Raw genomic sequence first — 15,825 nt, forward strand, 5'->3', positions numbered from 1 at the left:
TTGTTGTATGTCAAAATGACTACAGATCAATGTAAACTAAACCTCAAGCTTTTTTTTTTTGCTTTTTTTTTTTTTCTTCCCTGAAGAATGAGAGTTTCCTTTCACTCCTCACACTTAGCACAATGCTGGCAAGTATTGAGAGGCAGACCACCATTCCTTTCTTCCTCATCCTAGCTCCTTCCCCACTGTCCTGCTATGTCTTTATAGTTCTCATTTTCAGCTAGACTTTTCATCATCTGATTCTGTGTTCTGGCTATAAATAGATGTTATCCTTTCTGGCTATGGGGATATGAATGGGATTAGCCAAGAATATCTTCTCAGGTATTGTAGTAGAAGGAAATGCGAATCCTTTGGCCATTAAATTCTCTATGAAAGCAGTAGTTGCACCTCATATTCCAAGAAAAGCGTGCAAATGTTCACAGAAAGATGTAATGTTTTTCAGAGATGTTTTGATGATTAATGTAACTAATTCTTCATTTGATTTTCAGTTATTTTCTCACTCACTTTTTCCTCTTTCTTAAGAATTGTGAGAGACAGAGGAATATTATTTTCATTTATATGAGGCAACTAGTTGCTACAGATTCTACTGAAGATGTTATTCTGTTAAAATTGATATGGCCCAACTATGTAACAACTACTTAGCACAATGTGATAGCTGCCTTCCATGTTCTTATTGAAGACATGAAGAGCTCTTAAACAATGAAATAAAATGACTGTAGCAAGCAATACTTCAAACACTACCTGGAACCTAAATAATAAGTGTTTCCACCTCTTGTAGTATTACTTATAAAGGCTCAGGGCATCTTTGCAAATTCTCTTTTGATGGAAAATTTGATCTTCAGTCAGGCTTCCTTTCTTAGATTGTCTTGCTCTGATGTGTCCTCAGGACCAGGAATAGCTGCTGTGATACGAATTGTGAGGCTGCCTAAGGAACTGCCTAGACTGTTTGCTGCATCCTTACATGTTTGCAGGCATTACCAAAGTTGACACAATAGAATTGGGTGTAATAGTTAATAGCTATCCAAAGCAGGGTGAGAGAGGATGGTAAGTATAGAAATATTCTCCCAAACTTTTCTGAATAACTTTCCTCTTCTGTATCCTAAGTCTTCAAATAGTTGTGCAAACTTAAGTTCAGCTTCACATACAGTTTTAGGGATGTCTTCAGGCTGAAATATCTCTCTGGACAAGTATACTTCCTTAGCTTACTCTAACCAGTGAGCTGAACCAAGGCGGTGAGGTTGCAGCAGCAACATCTGCATTACACACTACACTATGGGGCCAAGACCATATAAGCTGGTATTGTGGTTGGCAAGACATGCTAACATTTTATGCTATTACTTTTCCGTGGTCCTTTTGTTGGTCCAGGACATGTGGATAGCACTACCACTTTGCCCAGAGAACTCTAAGTCTTGCTTTTCCTGGTTTTTAACCCTTTTTCACTCTCACAATTACCTCTAATTAGTCTCCACAAGAAGAAATACTTAGAAAACTTATTTTCTTTTCATAACAGTCATAGCTCTCACATTGTGGAGTCATCAATAAAAGCCTGTGTATCAAAAAATTAATCAGCTTCTAAACCAAGGGCTAGAAGAAAATAAGAATCGAGATATCTCTTAGCCAGAAAGAATTCTTCTGTCAGAAGTAACAAAAATCTGCAGCTCTTACGTCCTGAAATATTCAGGCTTTTTGGAGTTTATATGTACATGTTCAAATCTTTTTCCCATTAGTTTCACACAATTCAACAAAAGCAACAAAACCAGCAAAGCTAAACCATTTGCTTCTCCTTAATCTGGAGTAATGTTGCACAAAATTATCCCAAATGTAAAGTAACTAGCCTGATTACTGTAAACAAGGAGAAGGTTGAATTATGCTTTGTTTTTGTAAAGGCAGTGTAGTTATATCATTTTTGTCAGCATGCTTAAATGCCTTGGAAAGGTACTGTCCCTTTATAAAAAATTCCATGGAATAGCAACTATGTTCTATGGTTATTTCACCTGGTTCCACAGAACACAATTTATTTATAGGCTGTCTTAAACAATGTCTTTGTTCTACCTCTTAACTACCTCCAGAATTATTTTACATCCACTTTTATACATTGATTCTCAAAATGCATCTATTACTTTGTAAGAACTTCCCAAAATAATTTGTGCAATTTCACAATCTTAGTTTTGTTTTCCAGTGATTTGGCACAGGACTTACTGCTGTGATAGTACTAACTTATGCTACAACAATGTGTCATTACCAGCTAAAACCCGAAGTTAACATTATCATTAAAATCACCACTTGCCTAATGTCAGTACAGTTGAATTCTTGACTACAGGATTTGATGGTACGAGTTAAGATCTAAAAGTTTTAAACTAGAGGTAGTTCCCCAGTAGTGGCATGGCACCATCATGTGTGGAAGCCTGATTCTTTACATGGGATATTAAAGTGAGGTTTATCTCAGATGTCTATTACAGTATTGCAGATTTTAGTGTTGTTTTTTTTTTCATATTTCAAAAGGTGTAATCTGAATCTCCAGGAAATTTTCTCTTTAAAAGCAACATTTCAAAATACTAACATAGGCGAGTGCTATTAAGTAATATTCCAGTTACATTTTTCTTGCATTGTAGTCTTGATGCTTAGGTGGACCGGATTAAACTACGTGATGGGGCAGTGGCACTCACGGTGCACCCCATGGAGTTTCCCTACCTCACTGAATAGCCCCTTCGTTGTCACCCGTGCACAGCGTGTCCAGGCTCACTGCCTTTGCAAGGGAGATTTGCCGCACTTGGGCAGTAGGTCCATCACGCTGTAGAGCACATCAGGATCAAAGACAGTGTTTATGTGTGGTGCAAGGCCAGATGTACCAGATCCACTGGCGCTTTGGCACCTGGCTGTCAGGTGTCCCCTTTCACACAAGGTCCCAGCACCTGAGATCCACAGGTTAAGACATCCCAGCCCATAGGACCTGTATGGAGCTGTAATGCCAACTACATTGCACAAGAGACCTAAAGAAAACTAATTACTACATTGGCTACACAGAAATCAGTGGCAAAAAAGTACCAACGATAAAAAATTAAGCACTTAGAGGTTTGGTGAATTGATTCTTTGGCTTAACTTTTTTTCCTTAACATGGATTAAATTTATATCACATACATTTTTACTGAATGTCATGCAGAAACAGATGTAGCAAAACTCAATGTGAGTCAGTATAGAAAGGGAGGAAGACAAAAGAATGATGAAGTTCAATTTTATTTTAAAATAATCTTCATCATCTACACAGTCTCCCACTGAGTCGTGCTGAGCTCCTACGCCACCGGTTTTTAAAACAAGAGAAAGGCTTTAGAGTTATTTCGTCTGCAGTTACTCAGTGACCAATATTATGCATCAAACTGAAGCAATTACACTTTTCTAACAATGTGTAGTTTCTTTGAAAATTTCATTTAAGTGTAAACAAGTTATCATGTATTCTGCAGCTTTCACTGAGCTTAAAAAGCACTTGGAGCATATTACTCCCATTACCAGATAACACTGTAATTTTGTCACATTATGTGAATAGGCAAGGAAGATTAACTTTGTACAATTAATCATAATTACTTTTAAATACTACTTGTTAAGTTATGATGTATATAAAGGGGAAAGTAATTTTAATGAGAAATAGTTCAGGAATCTGCTTCTTTCATTTAAAGAAATTGTAATTTTTTTTTTTTTAAAGTGCAACTGTCTTTTTTTTTCTATTTATTTCCTTATTAATTATGAATAGAGCAGTTAGAGGCTACTCCAGGTTTACATTTTCTTCTTTTTCCCCTTCATCATTTAAGTGTTGCTTTGAAACACCCAAAACTATGCAGTCACGATTCACACATTTGTGGGTGACAATGATGTTGGTGAATCACAGAATCACAGAATCACAGAATGTTAGGGATTGGAAGGGACCTCAAAAGATCATCTAGTCCAATCCCCCTGCCAGAGCAGGAAAACTTAGGTGAGGTTACACAGGAAGGTGTCCAGGCGGGTTTTGAATGTCTCCAGAGAAGGAGAATCCACAACCCCCCTGGGCAGCCTGTTCCAGTGTTCTGTCACCCTCACTGAGAAGAAGTTTCTTCTCACATTTAAGTGGAACCTCTTGTGTTCCAGCTTGAACCCATTACCCCTTGTCTTACTGTTGGTTGTCACCGAGAAGAGCCTAGCTCCATCCTCGTGACACCCACCCTTTATATATTTATAAACATTAATGAGGTCACCCCTCAGTCTCCTCTTCTCCAAGCTAAAGAGACCCAGCTCCCTCAGCCTTTCCTCATAAGGGAGATGCTCCACTCCCTTAATCATCTTTGTGGCCCTGCGCTGGACTCTCTCCAGCAGTTCCCTGTCCTTCTTGAACTGAGGGGCCCAGAACTGGACACAATATTCCAGATGAGGTCTCACCAGGGCAGAGTAGAGGGGAAGGAGAACCTCTCTGGACCTACTAACCACCCCCCTTCTAATACACCCCAGGATGCCATTGGCCTTCTTGGCCACAAGGGCACAGTGCTGGCTCATGGTCATCCTGCTGTCCACCAGGACCCCCAGGTCTCTTTCCCCTACACTGCTCTCTAATAGGTCATTCCCCAACCTGTACTGGAACCTGGGGTTGTTCCTGCCCAGATGCAAGACTCTACATTTCCCCTTGTTATATTTCATTAAATTTTTCCCCGCCCAACTCTCTAGCCTGTCCAGATCTCGCTGGATGGCAGCACAGCCTTCTGGCGTGTCAGCCACTCCTCCCAGCTTGGTGTCATCAGCAAACTTGCTGATGGTACACTCAATTCCCTCATCCAAGTCATTGATGAATATATTGAACAGTATTGGTCCCAGAACTGACCCTTGAGGCACTCCACTAGATACAGGCCTCCAACCAGACTCCGCCCCATTGATCACAACTCTCTGGCTTCTCTCCTTCAGCCAGTTTGCAGTCCACCTCACTACCCGATCATCCAGTCCACACTTCCTCAGTTTTGCCGTGAGGATGCTGTGGGAGACGGTGTCAAATGCTTTGCTGAAGTCAAGGTAGACCACATCCACTGCTCTGCCATCGTCAATCCACCTTGTTACGTCTTCGTAAAAGGCTATGAGGTTGGTCAAACACGACTTCCCCTTGGTGAAGCCATGCTGACTGTCCCTGATGACCCTCTTATCCTTGATATGTCTTAAGATGGCACCAAGGATAAGGTGAACCATACTTTGGAAATAATAATTGCAGAAAAAATGCAGCAGAAATTAGATGATCTGTTTTAACTAACTTGGCCACAAACTCATGTAATGACAATAAACCAGTAACTGATTTCTTGTCTATAATCTCCCACTTTTTGCAGAAATAAAAGATGCCTACTAGGTAAAAAAAGGTAGAGGGTATTAACTTTTTCCTTTCCTAAAGTCCTTTATCTGATAGTACTGAGTAGTTTGGGGAATGCTTAACTTTTAGGAGCCTTCTTGCATACATGCCTTGAGACATTAATTCCTAGTAACATTATCTAGGAGCACCCAAGATAATCTGTTAAACAGAGCATCTTGGCCACTAGAACACACATATGTCTTCAATGTGCGTTTCCTGGAGGTTTGTCCTGCTACATTCTTGGTTTTGTCAAAGAAGAAAATTCTTCTTGAATAGTCAGCAAGAAATTTGCTGAAAAATGTGTTATGTGATCATAGCTGCATTTTTTAGTTTTCTCTCGACTACTGCTTTAAGTTGGGAAAGAGGCTCCCAAAAGCACAGGCAGAGGCTCAAAATTAGGGGCACAGAAAGCTGAATCCCACCATCCAGGAGATGATGGCAGAGGGTTAGGTCCTTGAGAACATGCTTTTCTCCAGTACAGCCCTCCTGGGCACTGCTGTGCTGTGCTGCAGCCTGAGCACAGGACCCAGCCCCATGCCTTGATGATTTCCCTGTCTTCCTGCTTCTCCAGTAATCCTGAAAGAAAATTGTGAGTGATGGTGGGGAATTGGGGGTAGTTGTTAATTTTAAATAAATAAAACAGTTTGTCATCTTAACATTTTGGATTTCACCAGGTTTTACCAGGGTAGCCTACCAGCCTGAGAGCCAGAGCGCATAGCTGGCTCTGTATTTCCAACTCCTCTAACACAAAGGTCTAGGTATTTTCTAAGTCCCCAAATCTCGCAGGTCCTCTTTGTCTGCACAAAGCAGAACCTTGTGTAATAATCTGGTCAATACGGCCTTGTCTCTTTATGTAACAGCGGGTATGCTACAAAACCTCTTAACGATCTGCAGCTCCTAATTCCCTGTTTCATTCTTCATAGTTATCTAATAGCCTTTGCTTGCCAAGAGTCTCCCCCCATCCTGTGACAAACACCAGCCTTGTTTACTTAGGAAACTAGTGATTCTGGCCACAGCTCGTAAGGGATCTGGAGCTCTCTCCAAGCCCCAAACTCCAGTATCAGACCTTAGGAACACATCAGCATAAAAGAATCACAAGTCGTTTTGTATTTCTTCAATAATGTGTATGCAACCTTTGAGGAACAGCTGAAAGTCTTCAAAAGCAAAAAGCAAGGAAATGGGGGAAGATGAAATGGAGCGAAATTAATCCTCCTTTAGGTTTCTGAGGGCAGAGAAAGCAGCGCTATATTTGAAATGGGGTCTACACAGAAAAGAAAGAAGCACGTAGGATTAGCTATAAATGTCACAGTTATTCTGAGCCGTTGTAATCTGATGTTTGACCTGTGCCTCCTCTCTCTCCCTCACAAGATTTAAGTAGTATTCTGAACAACAGGGACTGGGGAGGGAAGGGGGCTTAATGTCCTAAGCCCTAGGTTTGAAATACCTACACCACCTATATTTGTACAATTTTTAATCCTGATAAAGCCTGTTGAGCTATTCTCCTGGTGTTGTCAGGTTGAGTTCAGAGATTTCTCAGGAACCAACGTGAAAACACGACACTGCTTATTGTGCATAGACTCTTCGTAGAGTCCTCAGTACTCTTGAGTTCACTCATCACAGGGTTTTGCGCAGATGGAAATCTGCCCTTTCCACACACATAGCCGTGGTGTGCCATGGGAGATGGCTGGCTCACCATCCCAGTAGCGCTGCACCAACACGGTCAGGAAATCATGTTCAGGTGAGAGCCAGGCAGCCAAAACACCAAGTTCAGATCATTGTGGCCCAACCTTGAATCCCTGCGCCATTTAAGATCAGGTGTGCATTCACAGCTGACAAGTCAATTATTTTTAATCTGAATTCAAATAGTTTGAAGCTGTGACAGTTTTTAAGGACCTGTGAAGATTAGTGATGCTATTCTAGGAACCGAGGGATAATGCGCTCCTACAGCCCCAGGGCCTTAATTGCTGTTGTGTAATGCTGAGGTCCCTCACTGCCTGGCTTTGCCCTCACAGGACACACATCCCCCTCCTCACCCAACAAAAGCAAGCAGCCTCCAGCAACTGCACACAGGCTGACATTCTGAAGCAAAAACATCTCATAAGTAGATAAAATTCAATTGTTTTCTCCCCAGGAGATCCAGTAACTAGCGAACAACTGAAATGGGGCCTGGGCAGGGGCAGTCAGGGCTGGTGGTGCCTTCAGGGCTGTGAGGATCAGTTTTATATCATCAGCAAATTCTCCTTCTAGTTTTGGAGCCTTCCTTTGCCTTTGTTTTATGAATCAAACTGTTCCTGCGGCTTAAAAAAACACTCATCAGTGAAAGCAAAACAAGTTAAAAAAACACAGCATCAAAGGGCACAAACTCATGCACAACCATAATGCCATCCTTAAGCTTCTAGTTCGTCTGGTCAAGCCGTTAAGAGACTAAAAAAGAAGTAGGTATTTTTCTTAAGTCTACTGTGCTAAGCAGAAAGTCCAGAAGACTTTGGGGCATGTAAAAGAAATTCCGAACCCTTTTTTTTTGGTGTCTCTACAGCCCACTCCTCAGAACCACATTAGGATTTCTGTCCCCCTATTTTACACCGTATCCAGAGGGGTACCCTGTGGGCTTACCCCCGCTGGCTCTGCACATACAGGCAGGGAAAGAAATGGGACTTCACTGCCCTACTAGATAGATGTCAATATTATCCAAATGTAATTGTGCTGCAGCTGACGAAGGCAGGGCCAGTGCCACACAGACATGAAAAATAAGCCTTCACACACAAGAAATGCATCAATCACCCAAATCTGTCCTGTATCCTAAGCTGCCAAATAAGCAGACTTCACCAGCATTAACTCCATTTAATAAAAATATTAGAAGATTGCCCTTTGGAATAATAAAGCACCAGAAGTAAATTATTTTTATCTTCCACCACTGGTAATCAGCTCTGCTCATTGTGTTGTTGTTTGGTTTTTTTTTCATTTTATGGTTATTTATTTTATTATTTTTATGGTAGACCTTCGCTTGTGAATTACTGGCTTCCTAACAAGCAACAGACACTTTACTGTGTGCGCTGCACAGAGTGGAGTTTTACAGTGCCCAGAGACATATAAGGACCTACCTAGATACTTGTACATTGAATGGTTATAGAGCAGCAGATGGGTAAATCAGCACAGCAGTATTCTTTCAATAGCATCATAACACATTTATTGTATTATTTGTTGCATTCGCAGAACCACAGGATGATCTTCATAGGTTACTGTTACGGGGTTTTTTCCATTATTTAATGTACTATTCTGAGGCTCTTATGTGCTACTGTAGAAAACACGGTATTTCTCTGCATCTGAGAAAGCTCTGTACATGTGTAAGATGATCTCCATAGCCTTCTGCATCACATAAATATATTCTTTTCTACCTACAATGTACGGGGTTTGGTGCAGAAGGGAAAAACAGTACATTTCTCATCAAGCCTTTTCTGCAATGCTTCTGGTCCTACATCATGTAGGATTCTATTCATGTAGGTTTCTATTCTTGGTGCACTGGTTGCTGTTAATATGTCGCCAGTGGTCTTTGTATGTCAACGGAATGTGGCTGGGACTTTCCTGACAACTACAACTTCTCTCAGGTATTTGTCAGAGGTGAGAGTTTTTGACCTTGGCCTTCAGCCCCTTCCTGCTTGGAACAGGCCAAACAATCCACCAGATCAGAATTACATGCCCAAACACATTAAGCTGATTATTACATTGTCCAAACTTCTGATATTTTGTCAGAGCGGTGACAGTGACACCAAGATATAGGAAAAAAAGCAAACAAAATACTATTTTCCAAAATTCAAAGTGAAATGTAAGGGAGAAAGAAGAAAATTAATCTTGTCATGGCCATCCAGCAAGCCTAAAATGAATCTGTAGTTTCAATAAGTAGCATGAAGTGCAATAAAAAAGCAGCAACGTGAAACACATCTAACCACATTCTTAATAGATCTATTGAATCAGATGATGGAAATGTAATCAGAGAAATAAACCTTGCCCTCCTGTAAAATACTTGATGAGATACTTCTTGAAATAATAATTGCAAAGTTGAAATTCAAGCTGTGTGCCAAAAAGAAGCATAAAGTTTGTGGTACATGGTCTGTCATTTTTTAGTAAAGCATCTGCTTTTAATACTGGGCCTAATCTTGTTTGAAAAGTACACGCAGTTACTGCCAAATCTCATTTAATCCCAAACAGCAGTTGAATGGTGTCTTTGCCTTTGTTGAGTTTGCTGTGATTGCAATTACAATAAACCCAGCAACCACAGCAGAACCTGCACCAAGAGTCTGTGAAGCAAGTCAGTCTGCACAAGTTATGCACGCACCAGTTTTGCATGCACATTGAATCCAGCATGTTTGAAACATTGGATTTACCTCTTAGGTGCCACTCTGCCAAACACCCTTGCACAGAAATCAAAACAAGCACTACAAGTATGGCCATGAGTCACACTGCATCTTTACAGGACTTCTTTTCCTTTAGTCTCATAGTCTCGAGGGCAGATTAATGCCTGGCGGTTGCAGAACCTCAACTGGCAAGACGTGTGTTGATATATGACAATAAAAATAAGTAATATGCTAAATCTAGTAGATACTCATCCAACCTTCTCTTCTCAAACGCAGGCCATCTGAAACTGATGACAGTCTTTCCAAGGTTTTTCAAGTGATTGGATTCTGACCAACATAAAGATCACAAGATTAAATTCACCAGCAGTAAATTCTTTATATATGCACATGAGAAACAGTTGGAGCGAGTACTCTCCAAATTCAGCAACTGTTTCTTCCATCTTTAACACATTTTTACAGAAACAAAGGAACTGTCACAGTGGCTTAAACCACCTGATCACGGTGGCCTGTCCTTGACAGGTTTCCATCACTAGCTTCAGAGAATAATGCAGAAAATATGGCATTAAATCGATCTGAAATGCTCTTTCCCTATGAATATCACCCAGTCCTCACTATTTAGAAACCAGTTTATGACTTGAAAGCTTCATATCCCATGCGAAATGTATTAGTCAGAGATATGATGTTTGTAAGGAAAAAAGACAGTATCTGGAGCTCATGCCAGGTTACTGGTTACCATGTACAACACTTTTGCATGATGTCTCAGATGAATAACACCTGGAGCAGCTCTGTTGAACTGGAAATCATCCATAGCTCTGCAGTACTCACATGAATATAAGCAACTCTGGTGTAGACATCTCATTAATACCAAACCAGATATCCCAGACACCCTTTTTTTCACATGTGGAAGTCTACCACAAAACTGTTTCTTTTCTTCTCAAAAAATGTCAGTAACAATTGCTCAGAACAGATTTGCCCCCCACCCCTATTTCCCCCAGCTATCAGGGGGGAACAAAACTGTCTGTGCTAACACCCTGTCCTAGAGTGTTTCCAGTTGAGTGCATCCTTTTTAAACACCACAGGAGATTTCTATGCTAAGGTGCTTTATAAATCAGCGTGTGTTATAGTGAATGTGATGACCTGTTTCTGTGAAATTACCAGAATCAACAGAAAACAAATTTTGTTAAAGAGGGTTTTTTTTTCTCTTTCTCTCTCTTAGGATGGATTTATAGACTTCTTGGAGTTCATAGCTGCAATAAATTTGGTTATACGAGGGAAAATTGACCAAAAATTGAAATGGTATTTTAAGCTATACGATGCTGATGGAAACGGATGTATTGACAAAAAAGAACTATTAAGCATATTCTCGGTAAGCAAGTTATGACCAATAACAAGGACATCTGACATAGTGCATTGCCCCTGAAACAGTGGTTTATCATGTGTTGTAAATCGGTTGCCTGTACTTTACCTAATGTTGTACAGCTGTAAAAGCAGAATTGTTCTGCTAGCAATACTCCTGCTGTTAGTTTCCTGCTTATTGAAGTAAATGTATCAAAGTAATATTATGCTTTAAACCACAGTTCTACAGATATAATGCTTTACTGAAAATGAAAACCTGTAGAAGCAGTAGAGACGTTATTGTGATAAACTATACTGTAAGGCAGGGTAGAACCGAGGCATCATAATGAATAAAACAGCTGGTGACAAAGTGTTTGTGCCAGTCTGTTGTGGAAAACTGGCTTCTCAAACTGAACTTGCTGCAAGAAACAAAATAGCTGTCATCAAAATATTACAATATTTTAAATTTTTGACAGGCTTTTAGATTTGTTTACTACAAATGCCATTACTCCTATTTTAAAATTAAATTGTGGAAATTTAATTTTATCATTAAAACATGCAATGACATTTGGATAAAAATATTGTAGAAAATTTTGCAGAAAATGGGTCCATTTCAAACCCATAAAACCAAAGCAGCATTATTTCATAAAAATGGTTTCCTTATTTTTCAACTTGTTCTAGTGAAATAATATTTTGCACTTCAGTAGCTGATTTCATCCAAAACGTATTACAGGGGTTTTTGCAAATACAAATGCCTTAATGTTGCTCCCTAAATGTACAAGACTTGTTACAGATCAAGGTTTTGCTGCAGGGAGTATAAAATCTAAACAGGGATTTAATGTCATAATAAACAAGTAACGTATTTTTCCTGGATTCTGAATTACTGCTGGTGCCTGGCTAGTCACTGTTAGAGACTTTCAAGAGCTACTGCCCAAATTAAAAGGAACTGGAGCCACATGGAGCCACTGGGTCAAACAAATAAAGCTGATGCATCACCTTCTAAAAAGCAGCTTTCTGAAGGCAGAGGGAGAGGCTGCATCCTCCAGTTTTCTCCTCACTTTCTTTTGCAGATATTCTCCATCATTTTTCATCCAGAGGCAATGAAGCAACTGTGTTTTGTCTTGGGCTTTATCCTTTTAATGTACAGATTTCTTTTTCAATTTACCTGGTTTTAAAACCAGTTTAAACGTCTGTATGTTTTCTTCTCTTTTGGAGTACAAGAACTTTAATGTAAACCTGTCTAAGCCATTTGACCTAGGCTAGATTAAAATCAGTGGGCTCTAAACAAAAATAAAAATACACGCTCACAGCCCTTAAGGGCCCTGCTTAAACTAAGCATCAGTAAACAGGGCTTGTCCAAAAATATACATCATATCTGAAACATTAATTTAAATCACAGAAGTCCTATTAAAACTTCATCTGTCCCTACAGCTGTGCAAACTTCGGACCAGCAGATCATTATCAACCATCAAAATTCCTTCCAGACAATCATAAACCTTTTCAGTGCCTTTTAACAGTGCAGTTATTTTATTTTATTATTTAAGGGTGATTCTGTGATAGTCAATGATTCAAGTACTTCAGGAACCACTGCTTCCTCGTAGCACTACAACAAATTTAGCTGTGGCAGAGGTACAATATTCCTCTGAAGACTGTGCTAGCACCAGACGTATAAACCACCAGAAGTATCTAAAGTATGAATTAGTAATACAAACAAGTTTATGTACCTATTTTTGTAAAGTTCTTCCTGCCTTTCTGAATTCATTTGTGCAAAGTAAAATAAATAGTGATGGTCATGAATTCCACAACAGTGCTAAACAGGTTTAACTTACTTTTTATTTAAACATAACGAGTTATAAAATAATATCAGGAATACTAAAGGAAAAAAAGGGCACATACAGTGAATTACCTTACACAACACAGTTCATCTCAAGATAACTCAGGTGAAGAAAAACAAATTCTATAGTATGGCCATTACAGAACATCTATGCATGTGTGTTTATATATATATTTATGTATTTTCACAGCCACTTACTAATTGTGATATTGAATTTGAGTACAACTCTGTAAACATACGTTTGTTGCCTCTGGACCACTGGCTCGTAACATATAGGCACCTATTTTATTAACCTAAATGATCACCATAATGCAAAAATTACTGTCTCAGTGAATAGGATACAATCTTGCAGAAATATTCATGTATACCTTTACTCCAAACATTGGTTCCCTTTGCCACAGAAAGAGTAGAGAGGAGACTTCTGGTTTTCTTGATTTCTTTGGAGAACAAGTAAATTCTGTCAAACTCCAGGACTGCTGGTCTGACTTTATTTGTGATTACTGAGTTAAACATGTCTTAAAAAAATGACTTAGGCTTTCTCCTCATGTGCTTTCGGCCGTGAAAAATAATACTATATTTAAATCATACAGACCATAGGGCACTCTCTGAAGACAAGAGAACTCTCTAGGGCAAGATAAAAATGCTGGTGTGGAATGTAAAGTGTATTGAAGAGCAGAAGTGCCACATGGTTTCAGAAGACCTTCAGAGATATGTAAATTAGTCTGTAATCTTCAGGCTGCGTTATGTTAATTAAATTTCCAATCCTCATTACTGAAGATTTACTTGAAATAGCTATTTATTTAGTGATTTTTGAAAGGGCTGATGAACTACAGAGCTGAATCTCAATTACTGCAGTTCCTAGTGTATTGTTTTCACAACTTGACGGGAAAAATAATCTGAAAGAACTTTCCACATTTCTGCCTTCAGGCTATCCAGGCTATCAATGGCTACACAAACATGTCTGCTGAAGAGTTCACAAACATGATATTTCAGAAGATAGATGTGAACAATGACGGTAAGAATCTGGGTTTTCTTGGCATTGGCAGGGATTTTCCCCCATAAGGAAGTATGGGACCAAGAGGGGAGTTGAACACACTACTGAAGAACTGACTGGTTTAGATGAACTGAAAGCCAGAATCTGTTCTTTACGCATATTATGTCAGCTTCACAGCAAACTGTATATCAACTGACTCTCTTAAAAGATGACATACAAGTCACATGCAGTAGGGGCTAAAACATGGAGGTCTTGTACTGTTCATCTAAAATGCCAGTACTCTGGTTGCACAGCAAAATGAAAGTATGATCAAGGTACTTTTTTAGTATATTTGTGTTGGCTTAATCTGTCTAAAATGGATAAGAAAATCAATTAAGATGCATGACTGCACAGGCTCTAGCATGTTCTAAAGATTGGACAGCACATTGGATGTCCCTTGAAGGTTGACTGTTAACACATGCTAAGACACATGCTACTGTTTTTCCTCAAGATAGCTAGATTATGCCAATTGGGCTTGTATTTGGAAACTAAAACTGTAATTTATTGATTCAGAGTTGTTTCTAACAGAAAACTTGTCACATGTGAATGTCTTCTCTCATACATCTAATCATGAAGAACCTCCTCCCACTGGCAATTACATTTTATATCAATTACTGCAATCATTGACAAATTAGGAATATCAGGAAAGCATTGCAGAGTAAAATCAGATCCCAGCCACAACTTCGGGGCATTTTTTTGTTCATTTTTCTAGCACTATTTCCTGTGTTAAGGTTACTTTTAAAAAAGCGGTTTGCAATATATAATCACAGTTTAAACAGTGATCTTGTGATGCACGTGAATAACTTGTGGAGGATTTTTTCCCCACCTGCTTGGCCCATCTTTTGGGTGAAGGCAAATTACCAAAGGACCAAAATAACATATAGTCATATTCTAGAATCTAACCCAAATTCTATCATTATTCATTCTTTGGCCTCTGCTTTGACCATATGTTTACTAAAAGTAATAATTTTATCTGAGGTAGACCATCAGATGAAAAAATAACTTTTATGTCTTACATGTTAGCAGTGAAATGCCAGAACACTAATTACTCAGAATTATCTCCGTAATGCTCCCATTTCAAACTGCTTTGCATAGTTAGTTATTTTCTTAAATAGCTGCAAAGCAGCAGGACTAGCTCCACCTAAGGAACGGAACTAATTTTGCCAAGTTTAGTTTAAACTATGCTACCTCCTTGTAGCTTCTTATTAAATAGATGTTGCAATGTCCTTCACATTAAAATAGAAGGAATAATCCCATGATTGTGGGGAACAATTCTTAGAACAAATTTCCTGACAGCTTTGCAATTTATTTTCATGAGACCTGTCACGGTCTCAGTGAGTCTGGACATGCCAGCGTAACCATGTGTCAGTGGTAACTGCACTGGTTTTTGTATACTCACACGACAGTATTGGTACTTTGAAATATATAGCCTGGGATCGAGAGGAGGGAATTCCAGGCCCTCTGACATGCATGAGCAGGAAAATGATGCAGTGTGTCCATCTGACGAGTCCCATCCAACCAAAGGCAATACAGAGGGAAGGAGATGGGAAGTAAGAGTGCCTGGCATAGGAGGAGAGATCAGAGGAAGCGAGTGGATGAGTGGCTAAGCAGGAGGATGCAGACAAGCGTACAGAGATGGTTTGTTCTGTCTCTGCTCCCAGGATGATTATCTAAGGGCACTGGGGTTGAAAGAGGAGGTGCAAACATCCTCAGGGCACTGCACCCCGGCCCCTGGAGAGGGTCTTACTCCCCTCCCTGAAGCCTAAGAGCCAGGGCTCCTGTCAGCTGATGTCTTTCCACTTGAATAGTGTGTATATGAGCCTGCTCATCAGTGCAGTGAGGACCCCTGTGACTGAAGACGAAACAACCTTTACTGCCCATCGGCAGAAAGTGGTTTTCACATTTTTCAAATGGTGAT

The 15,825-nt window shown here is 39.7% G+C and overlaps 1 protein-coding gene across 1 annotated transcript in view; it reads left to right on the forward strand.

Moving 5' to 3' along the window:
• The window catches only part of GUCA1C (guanylate cyclase activator 1C), a 37,229-nt gene that overhangs the window by 20,209 nt on the left and 1,195 nt on the right, over nt 1-15,825 (forward strand). Inside the window, exons 2-3 of the mRNA XM_065657877.1 lie at nt 10,922-11,071; nt 13,802-13,889. Of these exons, the coding sequence (XP_065513949.1) occupies nt 10,922-11,071; nt 13,802-13,889 (238 nt within the window). The remainder of the gene's footprint in view (nt 1-10,921; nt 11,072-13,801; nt 13,890-15,825) is intronic.

The sequence above is a fragment of the Caloenas nicobarica genome, chromosome 1, assembly GCF_036013445.1.
Source record: "Caloenas nicobarica isolate bCalNic1 chromosome 1, bCalNic1.hap1, whole genome shotgun sequence".
Lineage (NCBI taxonomy): Eukaryota > Metazoa > Chordata > Aves > Columbiformes > Columbidae > Caloenas > Caloenas nicobarica.